General features: G+C 35.2%; 1 protein-coding gene across 2 annotated transcripts in view; it reads right to left on the reverse strand.

Moving 5' to 3' along the window:
- LOC149542955 (DDRGK domain protein) overlaps positions 1 to 22,318 on the reverse strand; it is a 104,806-nt gene that overhangs the window by 32,676 nt on the left and 49,812 nt on the right. For both annotated transcript variants that reach the window (XM_089797887.1, XM_089797888.1), the window contains exons 3-5: positions 12,884 to 12,981; positions 12,572 to 12,673; positions 12,290 to 12,451 (exon numbers count right to left, since the gene is read on the reverse strand). In XM_089797887.1, coding sequence (XP_089654013.1) covers positions 12,290 to 12,451; positions 12,572 to 12,673; positions 12,884 to 12,981 — 362 coding nt within the window. The remainder of the gene's footprint in view (positions 1 to 12,289; positions 12,452 to 12,571; positions 12,674 to 12,883; positions 12,982 to 22,318) is intronic.

Consider the following 22,318-nt stretch of genomic DNA (forward strand, 5'->3'; position numbering starts at 1 on the left):
CAATAGCATATCACATGTTTCGAGCTCTTGAAAATACATTCATAATAGATAACACTGGTAGAAAACTTGCTCTTAAAAGACAAATGAATAATATCAGCATGAATAAAGAAGAAACTATAAATGCCTCTTCATGAGGATCACATATTTGAGAAATCAATTATCTGTAGTTAGTTATGAGATTGACAACCAAGAATTATCCCTAATAGCATTAGGAGGACTTCCAAATTCTTAGGAATCCATTCTACAGGGTATAAGTGCTAGATCTAAAATCCCAAAACTAGATCAATTAAGATATGATTGTCTTCAAGAAGAATCGAGATTAATGATAAAGGGAAAACATAAAACCTTAGATGAAGACGTTCAAGTTCTTAAAACAAACTCTCATAAGAAGGGAAAGAAGAAAAACAACAAAAGGAAAAGAAACTTTCATCAAAAAGGACAATCTCAATAGAAGAAAGACTTGTCCAAAATTCAATGTTTCAGATGTGATCTATATGGAGATTATGCAATTAATTGTCCCGATCGATCTAAACCTCAAGCATCATTTGCCAAATCTGATAAATCAAAGGAAGAACATGAATCTAAGAAATATGCCTTCTATTCAACAATGTCCAGTCAAATTTCAACCAAATCTAACACTTGGATAGTTGACAGAGATCTTCAACACACATCACTGGATATCAGGCTAACCTAGAAAGAATGCAAATAGAAACAGATGAAGAAGTTACAATTGATGATGATTCAGCACATTCTATAAAAGGAATTGGGACCTGCACCATCAAATTGAAATCTAGGAATTCTATTCAGCTTTCCGGAGTTCTTTATGTACCAGGTATTAAAAATAATTTAATATCCATATCTGCACTTGAAGATGATGGTTATAGAATTGCATTCATGGAAGGTAAGGTACTAGCTTGACCTAAGAATTCAACCATAAAGAAGGCTCTAACAATAGGAGTATGACAGGGACTATTATATGAACAATGCACTAAAACAAACTTTGCACTTGTGCATGAGACTTCAGATTCATATGAAATATGGCATAGAAGATTAAGTCATCTCAACTTTCGTACCCTAACATCTATGGAGAAGTTAGTTACCGGAATACCCAAATTAAGTCATATTCACAATGAATCATGCAAAGGTTGTGCCTTAGGGAAAAACACTAAAAAATCATTCCCTCATGGTTTGAGCAAAACTAAAGATGTGTTGGAACTAGTGCATTTTGATCTATGTGGACCCGTGTCTTTACCATCTATAGGAGGGTTCCTATACCATGTGATATTTGTTGATGATTTTTCAACGAAGATATGCATATACTCATTAAGTGCAAAGAATCTGAAGAGATTCTTTCTAAGTTTAAAGAATTCAAAACAATGACTAAAAACTCCTCGGGAAAGAAAATTAAAGTTCTGAGAACAGATAATCGGAAAGAGTACACTTCTGAAATACTTAAAGAGTTCTGCAAACTTGTTGGGATTAAGAGGGAGTTCACAGTCCCTTACAATCCTTAACAAAATGGTGTTGCTGAAAGGAAAAACAGAACTATTGTAGAAGCTGCTAGGGCTATGATTTTTTATCAAAACTTGAGCATGTCATTTTGGGCTGAAGCATCTAATACAGTAGTTTATATTCGGAATAGATGTTCTCACTCATATTTGGACAATAAGACCCCTAAAGAAGCATTTTTAAGAAAGAAAGTCACTTAAGGATTTTTGGATGTCCTATGTATGTTCATGTAACTAAGGAGAAAAGGACAAAGCTAGAACCTACTGGAAGAAAAGGAATTCTTATTGGTTTTAATGTAACAGTAAAAGGATACAAAGTCTACATACCTGGATAGAAACAAATAGAACTCAACAGAGATGTCATTTTTGAAGAAGATATTGCTTTCAGAAGAGCCAAAACTTCTAATGAACTAGATACGATTGACTTATCCCAAGAAGAGGCTCTTGCTCCTAAGATTCAGAAGGAGTACCCTGAAGAGACATCAAATAAAACTGAGATCCTTCCTGAGACTCAAAAAGAGAGTCTTGATCATTCTAAAGGGCCACTTTGGGCAAGGAAAATTATACAGGAAGGAGATGGATTTGCAACACCTTCAGGGACTTTCCGAGAGAGCAAAAGACCAAGAAAACTGGCATACAATGCTTTTATGTGTGAGAGTCCAAACCCTGAACCTTCAGGTACTTCAGAAGCACTTAAACATCAAGCTTGGAAAGATGCAATGGCGAAAGGGTATCAATCGATAGTAAAAAATGATGTTTGGGTAATAGTTCCTAGACCTAAGGGAAAATATGTTGTGTCTTCAAAATGGCTCTTCAAAGTTAAGTATGTTGCAGATGGTGGCATTGAAAAACATAAAGCTCGTCTTGTGGCTAGAGTTTTATCTCAAAAGGAAGGAATCCATTTTGAAGAAACTTTTGCACCAACTGCCAAGTATACTTTAGTTAGAGCTATAATAGCCATTGCAGTAGCCAAAGGTTGGAAAAACCATCAAATGGATGTAAAAACTGCTTTTCTAAATGGAAAAATTGAGGAAGAAGCATACTTGGAACAAACAGAAGGATTTGTGACTCATGATGTTGCCTCTTACGTATGTAAATTGAAGAAGGCTCTATATGGACTCAAACAGAGTCCCCAAGCTTGGTATGAAAGGATTGACAAATACCTTTTAAGTCTTGGATTCATCAAGAATGTGGCTGATCCAAATCTTTACTTTAAGGTAAATAAAGAAGAACATCTCATTAATCAGTGTAAGAAAGATTTGGTTTCTAAATTTGAAATGGACTTAAGAATTCTTCATTACTTTCTTGGTTTGGAAGTGCGTCAGAAATCTGGGAATATCTTTTTACATCAAAAGAAGTATAATGTTGATATTCTAATAAGATTTGGAATGTGGGACTGTCGACGTATGTCTACACCTATGGAAAGCAACTTACACAAGCTTAAGGAAGCAAGTGTTTAATCCAGACTAGTTGATCCCACTTTATACAAACAGATAATTGGGTCTCTGATGTGTCTTGTAAATACTCGACCTGATATCTACTATGTTGTGAATGGATTAAGTCAGTTCATGTGTGAACCTCGTGAGATTCATCTTGTTGCTTTGAAGCATATTTTAAGGTATCTCCAAGGTACTCTAATTATGAACTTAAATATGAGAATACCAGCTTGGAGTTACATGGATATATTGATCTGATTGGGCCAGAAGTGTAAAAGACCAGAAAAGCACATCAAGATGTTGTTTCAGCTTAGGATCAGCTATGATCTCTTCGATCTGCAAAAAGCAAGTATCAGTTGCTCAGAGTTCTATTGAGGCAGAGTATATTGCTGCAGCAATGGGAACCAGAGAAGCAGTATGGCTTCGAAAGTTGCTTTCTAACTTGTTTTGTAAGCCTATGAAACCTACCACTATTTACTGTGATAACCAAAGTTGTATCAAGTTATCTGTGAATCCGATATTTCATGATAGATCCAAGCATATAGAAATTCCTTACCACTACGTAAGAGACATGGTGGAAAGAAGAGTTATTCAATTGGAATATATTAATACAAGTGATCATACAGTTGGCATTCTCACCAAGGCTCTTCCTAAAGTGAAGGTTGATCATTTCAGAAAGAAACTTGGCTTGGTTGAAATGTAAGTTTATGAGATTGAGTCTCAACTTTGTAAATTTGTATTATTTTAATGAAGATGTTTGAAGTGTAAACTCTTTTGTCATATGTGTGACTCTATGACTCATGGGCCTACCCTATGTTCATTATTTAAAAGGTGACAATATTCTATAATGAAATGGCGATTCTAATAGTATAAGGTGACGACTTTATAATTATTAGATTACTATCACGGTGAATATCATGTGACTTGATATTCATGAAAAAATCATGATAGTTAAAAGAGCATGTTGATGGATATCATGTGATTTAATATCTGTTGAAGATCAGTATGTTCAAACTCATGGTGGATATTATGTGGCATAATATCTATGGATATACCATGATCTTTTATGGTGGATATCATGAGACTTGATGTAATGTCCCCATTAGTTTCTAGCATTAGAATTTCAGGGATTAGCCTAATATTGGATCCTCGTAGGCTAATGAGGATGGTTAGAGGATCTTCTGAGGATTGATTTGTCTCTAACATTCAGCGATTTATGGATTTGGCATTCATTTGATGTCATTTGAACTCCATTGCCATACTATGTATAGTAAGTTAGGGGTAATAGAGATGGACCCTTTCTATTTTAGAAAGTGTATTTGGTCACATGGGGAATTATGAGGAGAGATTCCTATTTCAAACGGCATGGCAATCAAACAAATATTTCAAGAGATATTAAAGTTCAAGTGACTTAAGTGATTTATTTAAATATTTTAATTTTATAAAGTTATAAAGTTACCTAAGTGACTAAAAGACGAAACTGGCTTTTGATCCCACATTGCCTAGTTGTTTGTGTCTTCCCTCATATCGAGGATATAAAAGCATCGAGCTACATTGGGATTGACACAACGAATATATGTTATTAAACAAATCCTAAAAGATTGCTTATTGTGACTGGATACTTCCTAAGGATGAAACCCCTTGAGGAAATTTAGTGAGAATAGACACAAACTCAGTAACTCACCTTAAGCTTTCAAACTAGAGTTAACAATAGCAGATACAAATCAGTAAAGAAGGTTTTCTGAAGATTGACAGCAATTAGTAAGGCATGAACAGCTGAAGTTGATAATTCCAAAAGCCGAGCATTGGTATATGACAAGTTCAAAAGTTGGGCAAGTAGATTAGACGTCCATAATCCATCGACATAGCAGAGGTATCTTCCTTAGCATCTTTGTGATAGTACGTAAGTGGAATCTGTCTTAGAGGTGATCTATTTGTAGGGATGTAAGCATATAGTTGGCTGAGAGGAATTTCCTGAGTCGGGTCTCCTCCAACAATGTGTATTACAGTCAACGTGTACACATCACAATTTGCAAGGAGCATAAGGGACGGCAGTGTTAGCAGCTTGAATATTGATTACAGCATCTGCATCTGCACTTACAAAGAGGTCACGGGTTATAGTCATAGACATTCCGCTAAAGCAGATACCAGTAAATCACGATGAGTGTTGGAGCATTTGCGATTTGACAGTTCCAGAATTGTAGCCATTGGAGGCATGTCGTGGACCACAACACAGACTTCCAGCTATCTACGACTAACCAAGTTTCAATTATCATTCTTTGTGTTCTTTGTGATAGTACGTAAGTGGAATCTGTCTTAGAGGTGATCTATTTGTAGGGATGTAAGCATATAGTTGGCTGAGAGGAATTTCCTGAGTCGGGTCTCCTCCAACAATGTGTATTACAGTCAACGTGTACACATCACAATTTGCAGGGAGCATAAGGGACGGCAGTGTTAGCAGCTTGAATATTGATTACAGCATCTACATCTGCACTTACAAAGAGGTCACGGGTTATAGTCATAGACATTCCGCTAAAGCAGATACCAGTAAATCACGATGAGTGTTGGAGCATTTGCGATTTGACAGTTCCAGAATTGTAGCCATTGGAGGCATGTCGTGGACCACAACACAGACTTCCAGCTATCTACGACTAACTAGGTTTCAATTATCATTCTTTGTGTTTACGCACTTAAGTAGGGTTTGTACACTACTTCCTGTTTAATAGAAATACTTGAGTCCATACCTGTAGTCTTCTTGCATATCTGAAATAAAGATAATCTATTATTAATTGAACTGTGACTGCACATTTAATACAAATTAGTCTTTTCTTTGAGATCACTGCTGTTGTAATTGATTTGGGAATGATGCGTTAATATGTCGGGAATAGTTATTTACCTAAATCTGATGCAATAATTGCAACAGTAGTATCTGCAGGTTCATTATTTAGTTTGCACGCCAACTAACTGATTCAATTTCGAGGGTCAAAAATTGATTTCTTTAGTCAAATTAAGGGCCAGAATAATACAGTGGTATCAAAGCTTAATACCAAGATTACATTCCAACTGTTTGACAAAATATCTCAAGTCAAGATTTAATTCATTTTGACCATATTAAGACTAGATCATTACACTTGATATCTATATACACACCATAACTGGAAAGAATATCATGAGACTTGATTTTCTTAAATATATCTAGAGGATATTATTTTTCAAATAAGGAGAACTTATATATATGCACTTTGTCTTCTCTAGCTAAGAGGGAGTGTTAATGCATATAGCTTCAATCTGACATTACTATGAGCAGCATATACATATGCACATATGTACAATAGTATGATGCACATACTGTTATACATGTATGCATATGTACTTGTCGTATGTGAACAATTCACAGTTTGAGACCGATGACATATTTTTTGAGATCATTAAGGCATGATCAAAACTAATTTTGATTACTTTGATATTTAGATCATTATCAATCTATCGTTTATATTGGGCCGCAGATCTTAATGATTGGTAATACATTGATTACTTTGGTTGAAGTCCGTAACAAATCGTGAAAATTACTTACCTCAAAATAGGTGTGAGGATCAATGTTCATGTCTCCATTTAGAGACATGACCATTCATCCCCACACCCTTTCCACTTGATATATATACCAATCTGCCCGAAGTAAACAAGGCATCAAAATCAATTAATGCAAGCACATTAAAGGATCAAAGGATATTCTGAGTTCAATAATATTGTTTTATCTATGTTATCTCTGCACTAACTTCTATAGATTCTGGAAGCGAATCATTCCATTGGCATTAGTGTTCATACCTGCAACAAAACAGTGGAACAGTCTGCCATCAAATTGAAATCTGGTGAAAAACTTTACAAATACAAACAAGAGAGCTCCTTTGTTGAAAGCCCTATTTATTGCAATAGGCATACAACAAGCACTTGGAAAGAAGTGTATCGTGTTATTAAAGAAGAAGAGTTACACCTGCAACAGTATTCTATCCGTCAATGATGGATTTACTTTATTCATGTCTACCACTAAAGAAGCTCATTGTCTCCACATTCATGATTTAGTCTATCCATTTTGTGCAATTCAACATGCTCTATGTCAGATGCAACCTGGGATGCCTACATATAACATCTTGCAAGAAAATCAAGGAGTCGTTGATACACCAAATATTTTTCAACCCTAGGCGAATTTTAGACAAATTGGACCCGAATTTGGTACTTGTTTGAACTAATACATGGTTCAGAGGGCAAAGTGACTTACCCTGGAAACTAAGGATCTAAGGAGAATGACTTAGCATTATTAATAATATGGATTGTTTATTATTAATCAATTACCTATATGAATTATCAATGGTCCATTTAATGTTATTTCTGACTAAGTCACAAGATTCGGCGAATATCAAGCTTGATATTCGGATATTGCCGAATTTGAAACTTGCCTTAAAAATTCGTTCAAATCCGCCATTCATTCGACTGCCAAAAACGGACTTCGTCAAGTAAATTTAGAAATTGCCAGCAGAGTTTGTAGGGTATTGTTGAGCAAAAACGTCTATAAAATCCGATGCGAATAAGAAGAAAATCCAATGCAAATAAGGAGTTTGTTGAGGCTGCGTTTTCTGAAACGTAAGTCCAGCGGCATTTTTTCTCTCCTGCGTCCTGCCTTCATCACGTTTTCCCTCTCCTGGCCTGGGTGAACGTCTGAACCCCGCTCGTGCCCGCCTGGGTGAACGGCCGAACCCTTGTCGTGCCGCGTGGGTGAAAATCCTGCGATAAATTTGTTTTTCGCGATTTCAATAGTTGTAACTTGTTATTTGTAATAATATGATGATGATCAAGTTATATTTGTAGATTTATAACTTTGTAATAATATGTATAAGTTTTTATTTTCAATAGGTATTAAGTTTATATTTAGTTTTATTTTTTTAATATAGTTTTTAGATATAAAATTTGCATATAGTTTTTTATTAATATAATTTGTATAAAAAATTTATTTCATTTTATATAGTTTTTTATTAATACAATTTGTATAAAAAATTTATTTCATTTTATATAGTTTATAAAAAATTTAATCTTTTTATAATTCTTTGTAATCTATTTTGTAATAGTTAATTCAATGTTTGATTTATTTTTTAAAATTGACTTAAAATAGTGATATATTAATTTGTAATTAACATAATTTGGAAAACTTTTAAAATATTAGAGTTTAGAGTCGATTAGATATATATTAATATGTTTACTTTATTTTGCTTTGTAAGTTTATAATTTTTATTATAATTTAATAAATAAATAGATATATTATATTATGTTTAGTAAATGTATATTTCAATTTTTAAATAATATAATTATTAGTTTAAATAATATAATTATTAGTGTTAACATGTTTAATTCTAAATTAACATTTTTAAATTATTTATTGAATTATTTTGTTTTAAAGTTTGAAATAATAACATATTATTTTGTTTTTTATTTTATAGATTGTAATATGGCTCCCCACAAATCAACTTCGGAGGCGTGGAAACATGTGACTCAAAACGGTCCTAATAAAGCTCAGTGTAACTTGTGTCCGAAAGTTATTACTGGAAGTTTAACAAGGGTCATGGATCACTTGCTTGGTATTACAGCAGGTAAAGGTGGGGGTGTTACTGCATGTCCAGGTGTGACCCAAGAGCTTAGGGCGATTTTAGAGAAAGAGCATTCGTCTTCTATTGCTCAAAAGATGAAGAAGGCACAAAAGAAACAAAGAATTGAAGACGTCTCTAGATTCACATCAACTATACCATCATCTTCATGTCTACCTCAGGTTGTAAAGGCAACAAAAGAGAGTGGAACTCTGAATAGCTTTTGGAAACCATGTGAGAAACAAGTAGTTGATGATTTACTAGCTGATTTATTCTATACTAGTGCAATTCCTTTCAATGTAGCTAGAAATCCACTTTATCGTGTTGTATTTCAAAAGGCTGGAGAGTTTGGCAAAGGGTACATACCTCCTTCTTCTGAGGCTTTGAGAACAACTCTCTTAGAGAGGTCAAAAGATAGAGTGACTGATAAATTAGATGTGGTCAAAGCCTCTTGGAAGGTAACAGGGTGCACTATATTGAGTGATGGATGGTCGGATATCTGTCAAAGACCATTGATTAATGTTTTAGTGTCTTGTCCTGAAGGTGTTGTATTCTTGAAGGTTATTGACACTATGAATCATAAAAAAACTTCTGAATATATATTTCAGATATTAGAGGAAGCAATTCTTGAAGTAGGGGTTGCAAATGTGGTTCAAGTGGTTACTGATAGTGCAGCAAATTGTGTGGGAGCTGGCAAGCTGATTGTAGAGAAGTACCCAAAAATTTATTGGAGTCCATGTGCAGCTCATTGTTTGGATTTGTTGCTTCAAGATTTGGCAAAATTCCCTTGGATACATGAAGTAATTCATAGAGGAAGAGAAGTTGCGAATTTCATACGAAATCATCGTCTCACATTGAGCCTTTACAGGCAACATGCATCTAGAGAGTTGTTGAGGCCTTGTGATACAAGATTTGCTTCATTTTATATCACTTTGAGAAGAGTGGTTGAAGAGAAAGCGGCTTTAAGATCTGTAATTTGTTCCAATGAGTGGGAAAATTCAACTCTCTCAAAAAGTGGTAAGGGGAAGATGATAGAGCAAATTGTTTTAAATAGTAGCTTTTGGGAAAGTGGGGCAAAGGTTTTAAATATATGTAGTCCAATTGTTGACGTGCTCCGCATGGTTGATGGTGACACTCCTTGCCTTGGAATGCTTTATGAAAGCATGGACCGTTGCAAGGAAGCTATTCAGAGAGCACTAAATAATGTGGAAGCAGAGTACATAGAGATATGGGAGACTGTTGATTCAAGATGGAAAATGATGCACACTCCTTTACATGCAGCAGCTTGCTATTTGGAGCCTAAACTGTTTCACATTGATAGACAAGGTGATGCTGAAATTATGGCAGGGTTTTATGAAGCCATTAGTAGATTTGAACCAGATCCAACAATTGCATCTCTAATTAGAGAACAATGTTGGAAATACAGAAAAGCGGAAGGGATGTTTGGAATAGCAGCAGCCAAATATGATATGACACGAGATGAGGTACCTAGTTGTAGATGGTGGATGAGCTATGGGGCAGAAACTCCTGAACTTCAGCGATTTGCCATTCGAATTTTGAGTCAAGGAGCAAGTTCATCAGCTTGTGAGAGAAATTGGAGTTGCTTTGACCACATCCATTCCAAAAAGAGGAACAAGTTGTTGTCTGGAAAGTTGGGAGATCTTGTCTATGTTCGCAGCAATTTAAAATTGCTTATGAACAAATCAACAAATGAGTCATCTTCACAACAACAGACTTTGGAAGACATAGCAGTACCAGACGCAGATGAGCCTGACTTTTTTGAGGAAGAATTGGGTAGTGATACTGATGATGATACTACACCATCTGAGCCAAGTGCTCTTGATGACTTCGAGCTTTCTTGAAGCTATGAAGTCTTGACTTTTGATTGAAAATATCTTTGCTATTGTGATTTCACATGTTTCTTATGTTTTGTACTTAATAAATGCCTCATCAGGCTTATGAAGTTGTGAGATCTATTTAGCAATTTTTACTATTTTGATAATTGATAAGATATATTACATACATCTAGAAAATAATTAAAATTGTATAAGGCGAATTTAATTCGAATTTTTTTCCGAATTTTTACTCTTTCCCGAACTTCATTCGAATTTTATAGTTGCCGAACTCGAATTCGAATTCGAACCTTGTGACTTAGATTTCTGATAATAGTATACATTGATAAGCTGTATCTTGATTAATAATAATACTAATGGTATATTGACTAGCATGGTTATGATGTCATTCACAATAAGATTATTTTATGCGCACTAACCTTTATCTTAATCAAAGTTCATTGCACCTTTCGGCATTTTTTTGTAACTTTTATATAATATTAATAAATATGCACATTAACATATAAAGCAACTAGATATTGTTAATTTGTTCATCAACTTTCATGTGCTATCTCAATTCAACCCTTCACTTATGTTTTAATGTCCTCTAACAAATATAATGAATGCCTTATCAGTATTATCATATGAATATTTGAAATTTCCTATATTTTTTAATTTCCTTTTCTTTAAGTAGCTTTCCCCTGCCATCCCCTAAAAATAGCCTCCCAAAAAACAGGTATTGGAAACACTTCCTAATATGCCTTGCTGTCCTTTTCCCAAAACTTGGTGTATCATACATATCAAGTTATATTACTTGAGAGGTCATTATCACTGCATGGACCAGTCCCATATTGATGTTGTACTTGGTCTTACCCATTGATATATATCTTTGTCTAATCCTCTTATTACTATCTTCTAAAATTCTTCTCTTTTGTACATTACTGTCTCCTTGCCAAAAGCTATTGCAAGCTTTGTTTGCATTGCAACTCACTTTATGTTATGAACACTGTATTTGTTTTCTACTCTATAGTGACTTCTATTTATTTGAGCATGTGTTTGACAGTATTATCACATTTATGTGATAGTAATAGGCTAATAGCTAAATGGGCTGATAAGTTTAACGATTTGGTAATAAAATACAATTTCTCAGGTGGACAGAGCAATCCTTGTTAACTACAAAGCTGCAAAATAAAAAAGATACTCTTCCTTTCTCATAGACAAAATCAGAAGAATCATGAACCTTATACTGGACGAAACTACAACAAGAGCTACGAATTCACTACTTTGATCCAACAATTATATTCACATTGTGATTCTTTAAAACGTGAAGACATTAAACATTGTAAACTTATACACACACGGATCATTTGTTTGTTTCTTGTTCCATCCTATCATTTGACAATATTTGAGCAAAAATGTTTTAAAGGGGACTGAATTGCCTCAAATCTCGGAGGGATAGCAAATTATTGTAATTACCATTTAGTTTCAGATCTATTATTAAAGTATGACATGTTTCAGAAAATGAATTGAGAACCACAGTAATAACTTTTCAATTGAAACTAATTTACACATTGAAATTTTATAGTTCATGTTTAGAAGTATTTCAGTGTATATAAACAATAAGAGGAATACACTTGCCTGCACTGTTGAACACCCTTGAAATCTGCCAATATAATCTCAAAGTACAAGGCATGAAAATTTGGTATGAAAGTAGCATAAAAATATGATAACAACTTTGTTACTGTCAACTACTGGACATCAAGAAGTTTATAAATGACTTTACCGCAGGAACGTACATGTCTTGAGAGCATAGTCAATGAATGGATGGACACAATTAAATCGTTTTAAATTACAAAATGCAAAAGAAACTAAGAAGTCACCTTGATATATTCAACAAAATCAAAGAGAAGCCCTTGACCACCATGTTGCATTTCCTCCTCTGCTGTGCCTTCTGTATCAACTGAGAAGGCATCTTTCCATCTCTCAAATTCTGCATTTGTAGCTTCTTCTTCTTTTGCCTTTTGTGCTTGTGCTGCTTCTTCCTAAATCACCACCAAGAAAATTATATTCAGGTCAGTTGTTAGATGTTGAACCTTAACATCTAAGGCTAGATTTTGATTCTTTCTTCTGCATATGATAAAGAACTATATAGAAAATAGTACCTTTCTGTGTTCTTCCGCTTCACGTTCCTCATCCTTTTGACGCCGCATTTCAGCATATCTATTCTGCTTCATTCTTTGAACTTCATGTGCCCCTTGTTCTGCCTTGTGAGAATAAATCAATAGATAGTTCAATCAATGTCCTCAATATTAATCAAAAGAAAAAAAAATTAAAACAAAATATGGTTTACAAGAAAACTATCACATGCATGTGCACACACACACACATTTGTATTATTTTTTACATTGATGTAAGAAAAAGGCACATTCTTTTAATGATTAATAATCATTACCAGGCAGGAAAGGTATTAATACCTGTCTCCGGGCCTCCCTCTCTTGCCTTTTTATTTCTTTCTTCTTGGATGACTTTGACACATAATAATCAGCTTCCGGAACCTCTTCATTATCCTCATCTAGCATCATGAAAAGATCGTTGGTTTCCAAAGGCAGAATATTTGTGAGCAAAGAAAACACTGGTATCTACCCCTTAAAAAGTTCTGATCCAAACTGGAAAAAGCTATTTAACTGTAAATATGTAATTATTTGCCAGTCCTACTAAACCTAAGAGTCAGTTCAGTATATCTTCATCACAAAACATACTCTACCTGACCACAATTCTATTATTCTTTGCAAGCAGCCTATAGGAGAACAAAGATTATAAGTTCATGTTACCAAGCAATTCATTGATCCATCGAATCCAATAATCAAAACGGTAGTAGTCCTCAAAGGTAGAGTGAATGGAATATTTCTCCAATGCAGGCCATCCTGTCATGTCCCCTCCTTAGTTGTTTAGATTATATTTATTAAATAATCAAGAAATAATTAAATATTTCCTGCGGAAGGTCTTAATAAACTATAATAAGTGAGTTTACATTCACTTTATTAAATAAGGTTATGGAGCAAATTCAAATAGATAATAAAAGGCTACAATATGAAATAAGCCTTAGCATTCAAATAAATGCATTTATTATTTTAAAAACAATTTGAATGTATCTGAATGTGGAGGGCCCGATGGTTTCAGTAAAAGCCTAAGATGAACTTCGGAAAAATAAAAAGAGGTAAACATTTTAATAATTCCATGCTTGGCCCATGAATGGCATTGCATGAATTTGATTTGGCTCGAACTACAGTCTTAACTATAGTGCTGAATGAAATCTTTGCCATGATTGGAGGGACGGAGGAGCTTGGCATTTTGGTGGCAAGAGCAACCGTAGAGATTTTTAGATGGAGAACGTTAAGAGAGCAGCAGCGATCCTTTTTTGGGCATTGATTTGGGGAGAATATTGTATCATGCCACTAGCAGCTCCACTCTAGAGAAGACCGCAGCATATGTAGGCTCAAGGACAATCCCCCTTTGCTGCTTCTAGCTGAGACAATAGCCTCAGCAAGTGTATTGGTTATTGCAGACGTCAGAATTCTCAATTGTTGCAGAAGAAAAGAAGAAGAACCAGGTCAGAGCCACTATTAGTGTCCAGAAATTAAATGCAGACTTGCAACTAGGGTTGGCATAAAGAATTCAGATCTCCAGCTGAGTCGTATGTGTAAGGATAAGGCCTGGCAACTACTATGGTTGGCTGGGTGAATTAGTTGCAGGGAAATCTAGCCCCAAACCCTACAGATTGGGTCAGCAAATTGAGTTGACTCAGCCCAGAATGAAAGGACTAGAGCAGATCGGCACATGGCAGGAATTGAATAACAAATTACATGCCAAATCCAATATGTATGGTCTGAATTTGTACTTTCCAGGGCCTGATGTCAACACTATCTTTCTGTAGCAGCACCCTTGTTGGTGAGCTATCACTACTTGGCTTCACAAACTGCAATAGAATCAGCCTTAGGCCTGGTACGATCTCCATCAGTGTTATTCCGGTTTCAGAAATAGATCAATATCATTGGAATTATAATTTAGAATTGCATTTAAGTTCTCACAAATTGCATCTTGAAGTTGTTTCTTTCTCTGCAATCAGACTTCCTTCCAAATCGCTTGTAATGAGCCCTGCTGGCTCACTCCTGACTATGCTGAAAAATAATTCTTTTTATTTGAAACTTCTATATTTTCTTGTGTTTTGAGATATATGATTTGTGCAATTTTCAGAATATATAAATGGCAATGCTTTGAAATGCAAAGTTAATGATTATCTTGGAACACCAATTCAATTGCAGCTCTTCAGATTCGCAAATATTTACAATGCACAGCACATATGCAATAAACTTAATTTATTTAAGAACCTGGTATTGATAAGTGACATTGGGAATTTGATGAAGAAATTATTTGCAGCAGATGTTCAAACCCATCCCAAAGATCTCTATGCAATCACAGCTCTAATTCAGTGTTTGCTGCCACTATTTGGTAATGAAACGCTGTTGTAGATGAAACACAAATGTATTTGTCTTACTCACAGCCCTCAGATTAGCCATGCCACAAAATATGATAGAGCAGATGATAATTGGCAAATGCTGTTTCAGCATTTTTAAATGCAGCTCATATGTATGCTTCCCAATGGCAGTAACATGCAAGATTTAGCAGAGAATGTTGATGCCAAACTTAATTCTCTTCCTTACTCCAATTGCAGCAATGGTAATTGACAAACCCTCAGCCAAAACCTTCAATTTTCAGCTTCTAAATGCAGATCAGAATTCAGTAAAGGCACAATTCATTGGCATTGATGGCCAATTCAAAGTGCAGACCAATAATGAGAACTCTTAATTTCTTAAAAACATAAGCAACATAAATGAGTTGTTTTCTCAAGGCATTGCTTTTATAATAATTAAAGATGTCTTCTTCAAGTCACCAAAAGAAAGTAGCTTCTCTCACACACTTTTCACTAAAGAGCCTTCATCAATACACTTTCCAATTAGAAGCCTTCATTTAGTAACTTTGAGTTAATTATAAATAACTCCCAAGTTAAAAGCTTCATGAAAGACACTTTTCACTTAAAAGGTTTCTTCAACACAGCTTTCACTTAAAAGCACTGCTTTTAAGACTTAATATTATATTCATGTGAGCTAATGATTAATACCCCCACTAGGTGCCCAAAAGCAATTTATAAAACTTAAACTCTATATATACCACTAAAAGTGCCAAAATCATCACCGACTAAATATAGCGCCTAGGTACGCCTGCCAAAACTAAAAACAACCATCCCTAACTTTCTAAAAATAGTAAGTCAAATCACTATGGACCCTCTAAACATCCTGCCAAACCAAGAGGATCACAATGATCGACTAGCCTCATTAACTACCGACCAACGGCTAGAAATAGGGGACTTTACAATCCTCCTCCGTTGAGCTTACTTGTCCTCAAGCGATTGTCAGAGCCAAAGGCACATATCAATCCACTTGGATCCCAAGGAAAAGTGTGTGTAATGTCCTTGGCATCATTTACAAACTCATGTGATAATAACTCTATCCATAAAGCTATCATGACGTAATGTCACCATGCCAACAATGGTAACTCAATCAATCAGTAGTGTTGAACTTATCTCCACTTGGATTCCAGTGAGATGAAAAATCACATCCATTCATAACAAGGAAAAATGGATATCTAATATCATCTACTAGATCAAAACTCCCTATACAACCTACCATTCTGCCATGAGTATGAAGTTTATATGCGCAATAGGAACTAGTACTCTCAAAAGCATCTAAACTATAACCCAGATATCCATCCTCTGCAAAATTGTCATGGATATGCTAACTCTGCAAGTAGCCTCCTACTAACTTGCAACTACTAACCCCATCAACTGCAAATGGTGCAAACCCATCCCATAAAAGATGGTGTGAACCTAGAGCCAACCCCACACCTGCGCTAAACCAATTCATCTACCTGTGGGTCACATGAAAAATGATGAGCACTCCTCACTGTGTAGTTGCGATAAAATGTGCCAATCTTCATTAGAGGCCCATCATCATCAAAAATGAGAACCAAGAGATGCCTCCAATCTCTGTCCCCGATCAACTAGTCAGGTAGGATCCCCAGAAACCCTCTCAGCAAACCCAACCACAAAATCCCTCTGGAGAAGCATTGTAGCCAAAGTCTCCACAATCTTTCCCACCAAACATCAAATACCACGAAAACCCCAGATGAGAGTATCCTCAAAAATTATAAATGGTCCCTCCTAAAATTTCAAACTCTTTAAGAAGATACTCCATAAATGACTTTGTGCAATAGAAAATATATGAAGAAGCATCAACCTTCTCCCTTGCAGCCCATAGCTGATCCCTTTAAAACTATGGCACTAACAACTATCTATTGCTATTAGTTTGTATGAGATGAATTAATAGATTTGTTGCCAACAGAAGGAAACAAATCCCTGTGAGAGCTTGCCTCCAATCAAATGATACCCTACCCAAGTCCTGTGAGGAAGTAGTGACAAGAACTAGCACACATTTCTGAAGAATCCACTACTATCACATCAAGACTCAATAACTTGTTTCGCATCATCTGACAATGTGCTAACTACTAGGGGACATAGTACAACAGGAAGCTCTTTGTAGTCCTCTATTGATGCACTCATCCCATCTATAGCTACTGCACTCATATCAAGGATGGTTGTAACTGCATCCTCACCACATCCATCATCCCTATCCATTGAAGTCAACTCACCACCAACCACCACTATATGTAGTTGAATTGGATCTAGGGCCGGCATAGATTGTACATGCTCCAACTCCACGGCTGCTTTTCTCAACTGCAACTACGAATCCTGAAGAGCTTGTTGGGTGGATATTTTGCAACCGATAGTTTTATGAAAAAACTATTGCAAAATAGGATGACCAACCAGAGTGTATGAGACAAAGTCTCTCCTACCTTAAAGGGAAGGCTCCCCCTTCCCACTGTTCCTTGGATCAACTCAAGGTAAGCAAGAAGTTGAGAGATTTGTAAAAGGTGTTACCAATATTCTTTCATCTTAACTTTCAAGAAAGAATCCACTTACCCATGGAGTAAGAAATGGGCAAGATCAAATCTCTAACTAAACTTCTATCTAGTAGCTGGAATTAATGATACCGATAAACCAACACCAACTCAAAGGCTGATTGAAAGCATATTAGTTTGGCTCTAAGTCCTATTTGTCTAATTTATAAGATAAACCACAAAGACTTCTACAAGTAAATGATCTATATCTACTCTGTAACTTATTTTTAATTCAAATATATTCTATGAGAAAAACCTTTACCATTAGGGTGCAAAGACTTCCAAAAGTAGGGAAATTCTAACTATTTTGTGTGAATTTGAGATGGTAACACAAGCTACAGTCAAAGCTCCTGGTCTATGTATTACCACAACCGCCCCTGGTCAAAGTTTCAGCGCTGATTACTTCTTAACTCACTATGCTTTATTATTGAACACACAATAATAACATGAATCAAAGACAATAGGCACAAACTACAGTCAAAGCTTCTAATTTGCTCTATCACAATTACTTCCAGTCAAAGCTTCAAATCCAATTGCTTCTTTTATTCACTTTTCTCTCAAATTCATACCACACAATCAAAGTTATGCATGTACAAGTTTGGCAGAGCTTTCTTGCATACAACAAAAGATGATTTTTACAATGAGAGGTCACTCCTTTATATAGAAAGGAGTTGAGAAAAAAGTGGAGGAAAAAGTGGGAGCAACTCGACCAACTTTGACCAAGTCAAATTAGGTGAGAAATTTTTGGATTATATGCAATCGAATTACATATTTTCATGCAATTCATTCTCTCCAACTACAAACATGAAAACTAAAGAACGAAGAAAATGGAAGAGAGTTGAAACTATTGATTTTAAGTGACTCAACCCTGTAGATTATCAACAAAAGCCTTGTAATTCATGATGATCGTCGGATCTGGGATTCCTGTATTCTGCACCACTGGATTCTCTTCGATGAAGTTTTAGTTGTCATTTGAAAACTTGATGTGATAAGGATTTCCTCAATCGAGTTATCATGAATTCTCCTTTGTAGATTGGCACATTCTAGAGTCTCTGACACTTTGAAGACCTTCTTGATTCTTGATTAGCACCTACAACTAACTTTTTTTCTTTTTTGAAACAAAGTGCTTGGCGCATTTCCACACGCACTCAAGTTCTCAGTCAACCATTGGGAAAATGGAGACCAAATGAATACAGCTTCTTTAGATTCAAGGCATGTCTTCTTTACTGGATATCTTCATCTTTGAAGAAGTTTTGACATATCTTGAAAACTGCGTTGTAACATGAAGATGAAAACATCTTCCAATGAGATTGGGTCCATAACAACTTTGGAATTTGAGTTACAATGACGAATCCATAAGGGATGTGTGTTCAAAGTATTGATTAGATACTTATGGAACACATATGATGACTAGAAATGAACTAGAAAGCATATGTATTTGGGTGAAAAAGGTCAAAATTGGACTCTCAAGGGTGGAATACATGTGGGAAAAGATGGGCTTTTGTGGGTATAGCCAAGAATGCAAGCTAGGATGCATATGCAAAGGCCGAAATACAATTAGGGAGATGAAAGCATGTAGGAAAAATGATGACTCTTGACTTTTAAAGAGTGACCTTTAGTCTAAATCGAGTTCTCTGGAAGCAATTACATGTAAAGTGATTTACATGCGATTGTGACTTGATGTGAACATGCAATTGGGTTTGGAGGATGAAGAATGAGATTACATGTAGGTGTGGATGGAGGATGAGATTACATCTAATCGCATATGGAAAATGATATGCAATGTGTTATGACATGTAATGATGGATATGGAGTGAAATGATGTATTTGCATGAAAAGGTGAAAAATGAAATGAAGTGAAATGCACTTAAGTTATTGGGAAAGAACTTGCAATTTCTTCAAAAAGAAGAAAAAAGAAAAAGCAAGCAAACAACCAACAAAAACAAACACATACCTTTGGCCTTAAACTCAAACATGTAAATAAGCAAGTTGCTCTTTTATGCAAATTCAAATTTGAATTTTGGTAAAAATCCAAGCATGTGAAAATGTAGGTTTTTCATCTTATTTAAAGAGAATTTGCACTTTACATGGCATATTTCGACAAATGTGCAAGAACAAACCATAATATGCACCAAAATAGCAAGATAAGCATGAATTAATGAGCAAGCTGAAAATATCTGCTTGGAGATCAAGGAGCCAAAATAGGAAGATTGATAAGTTTAAAGAATGAGTCTCCTCCAAATTCAAATCTTCAACCAACTATTTTGACTTCCTCCACACTTGCAAATAATGGATAGTAATGAGCAATCAATGAGGCATTTTTCATTCGCAATGCCAAAAATGTGTTTTTTAAACTCCCAATATTCAAGGCATTTTTGCAATCTTCATGTTCTTGAGATGTTTTTGGCAAGATGTGATTTCAATATGTAAAAGCATGAATTGTTTTGCAAGGAATGTCAAAAACGTGATCTCCTAAAGCAATAGAATACATCCACACTCAAAAACAACCATTTATTGGTGGAAAATGCAAGCTGGAAATGCCCAAATCTAGGTGTTTTTAACCAAAACGTGCTCTTGAAAGGCAATCAAAACAAAGTTTTTTTTGCAAGGAGATTCAACGTCCAGGGCATAGGAATACATGGAAATACCAAAACGTCCCTCTTGGAAAGGATTTCATGCCTTGAATCAAGCAAATCTGAAGATTTTAGCCAAAAATGTATTCTTTAGGAGCAAATGCATGGATGTTTTGCCCTTGGAAGCCAAAATTGGGTTCTTAGAATGCATTGGCATGTGTCTCAAAAACAAATCGCATTCTAGGAAGGAGATTGCATGTTTTAAATGTCATCAAATGGAGTCTTTCATGCAAATCGCACTCTGGGAGTGCATTTGCTTCCAGGGCATAGGAATACATGGAAATACCAAAACGTCCCTCTTGGAAAGGATTTCATGCCTTGAATCAAGCAAATCTGAAGATTTTAGCCAAAAATGTATTCTTTAGGAGCAAATGCATGGATGTTTTGCCCTTGGAAGCCAAAATTGGGTTCTTAGAATGCATTGGCATGTGTCTCAAAAACAAATCGCATTCTAGGAAGGAGATTGCATGTTTTAAATGTCATCAAATGGAGTCTTTCATGCAAATCGCACTCTGGGAGTGCATTTGCATGTTTTAAATTACACGAATTTGGCTTCTAAGTGCAAATCGCACTTTTGGAGTGCATTTGCATATTTTGGAACTTGCATTGAAATGCCTAGATGTAAGTTGCATTGTAGGAATGAGATTACATGTTTTAAAAAGGCTCCAAGATGCAAATCGTGCTCTAAGAGACTCATTGCACATTTTAAAATGCATGCATGTACATGTTTAAGAGTTTTTATAATGTCTTATTAGTGCAAAATCGTGGTCTCCAGACGCATTTACATATATACATGCAAAGAGGTTAAAAGACATGCAATTGCACAACTTAAGTGATCAATTAAGCACATGTAAAATTGATTTTTGAGAAAATATCATTTGACTGGATCAAAAATAATATTTGTATAATAGAATTAACATATTATGAGCAAATAGCATTTCAAAAAGTAATATTTAACTTATATGTTTTAAATAGAACATAAAGTTACTCAAAAAAAAAATCAAACTATATAGTTAATAAAGTCACTCAAGTGAAAAATTAAAAACAACTCAACTTAAAAATACAACATTAAGTGTTCTATAGTTACTTTAAGTCATAAATTTAAATGATAAAGTAACTTTTTGGGTAGTAAAATGATTATATCTTTTGATTGCCAACTCCGATTAAGCCCTAAGATAAATTGAATCGAAAGGAAAACCAAAAGCAATGATTTGAGAAAAAAATAAAAGACGTTGAAGGCTTCAAAAATCAAGCATAGGCTCAACAAACTGAAAAACTACAAAGACTTGATGAAAGCCTTCAATAAAAGTGATCATTATATGAATTGGAGTCAATTGATTGATCAATATTAGCCAATTAAATACTGAACTATCTCAGAGAAATGCAAAACTAGTTGAAAAAGTTTCATACTGTTACCTACATTTTGTGGTGATAAAATGCAGGACAACAGAGCCAACTAGGTGCTCTCTAACACCCCAAAAGTCACCTTAAGCTCATGGGTGAACTCAACCATCTCCTCTTTCTCTAACAATGTCTCATAACATATATAGCCTCTCTCAAACAAAAAATTTTGAGTTGCTAAAAACTATAAATAATTATGTCTCATAATCCTAATAGCCTCTTGGGAAGCATGAAACTCCTCAAGCGAAAGAGCACCATCATAGTGCTCATTTGTCATAAGAGCGCTCCAACCGTAGGTAGCCAACATCTATTAGGAAACATCAAAGTGCTCTAAAGTTGTGGCACTCATGTTATTGCTAACCTTCAGCTAACCAACAAAATGATAGGGAACCTGTAATCGCTAACTCCTACACATGTCCTCTAACACAAATTTGACATTATGATAGGAGACTGTATCTACATCACTCACCTCATGACGCATAACATCATGCCTGCTATCATCCTCAAACACATCAACAATTGAGGTCTTGTTGCTAGGTACCTCGGCAAATGTCTCATCTAAATAAGTAGAAGTTGTTGCTATATCAATCTCCTCATATGCTTCCACTCCCATGTAACTGCAAGTCCCTAAAAGGCACAATGCTAGGACCTATCATCAACCAATGAATCCTCGTATTTGCTAAAGTCTTATATGACTATTCAAACTCACTGCAACATGAGTCATCTTCATAAATAATATCAATAGTACCCAAATCACAAGTACCAACATCATCCACTTGTGAAACCTTTACTATCTCATGT

The sequence above is a fragment of the Cupressus sempervirens genome, chromosome 8, assembly GCF_028749045.1.
Source record: "Cupressus sempervirens isolate cs-2001-9-10 chromosome 8, ASM2874904v1, whole genome shotgun sequence".
Lineage (NCBI taxonomy): Eukaryota > Viridiplantae > Streptophyta > Pinopsida > Cupressales > Cupressaceae > Cupressus > Cupressus sempervirens.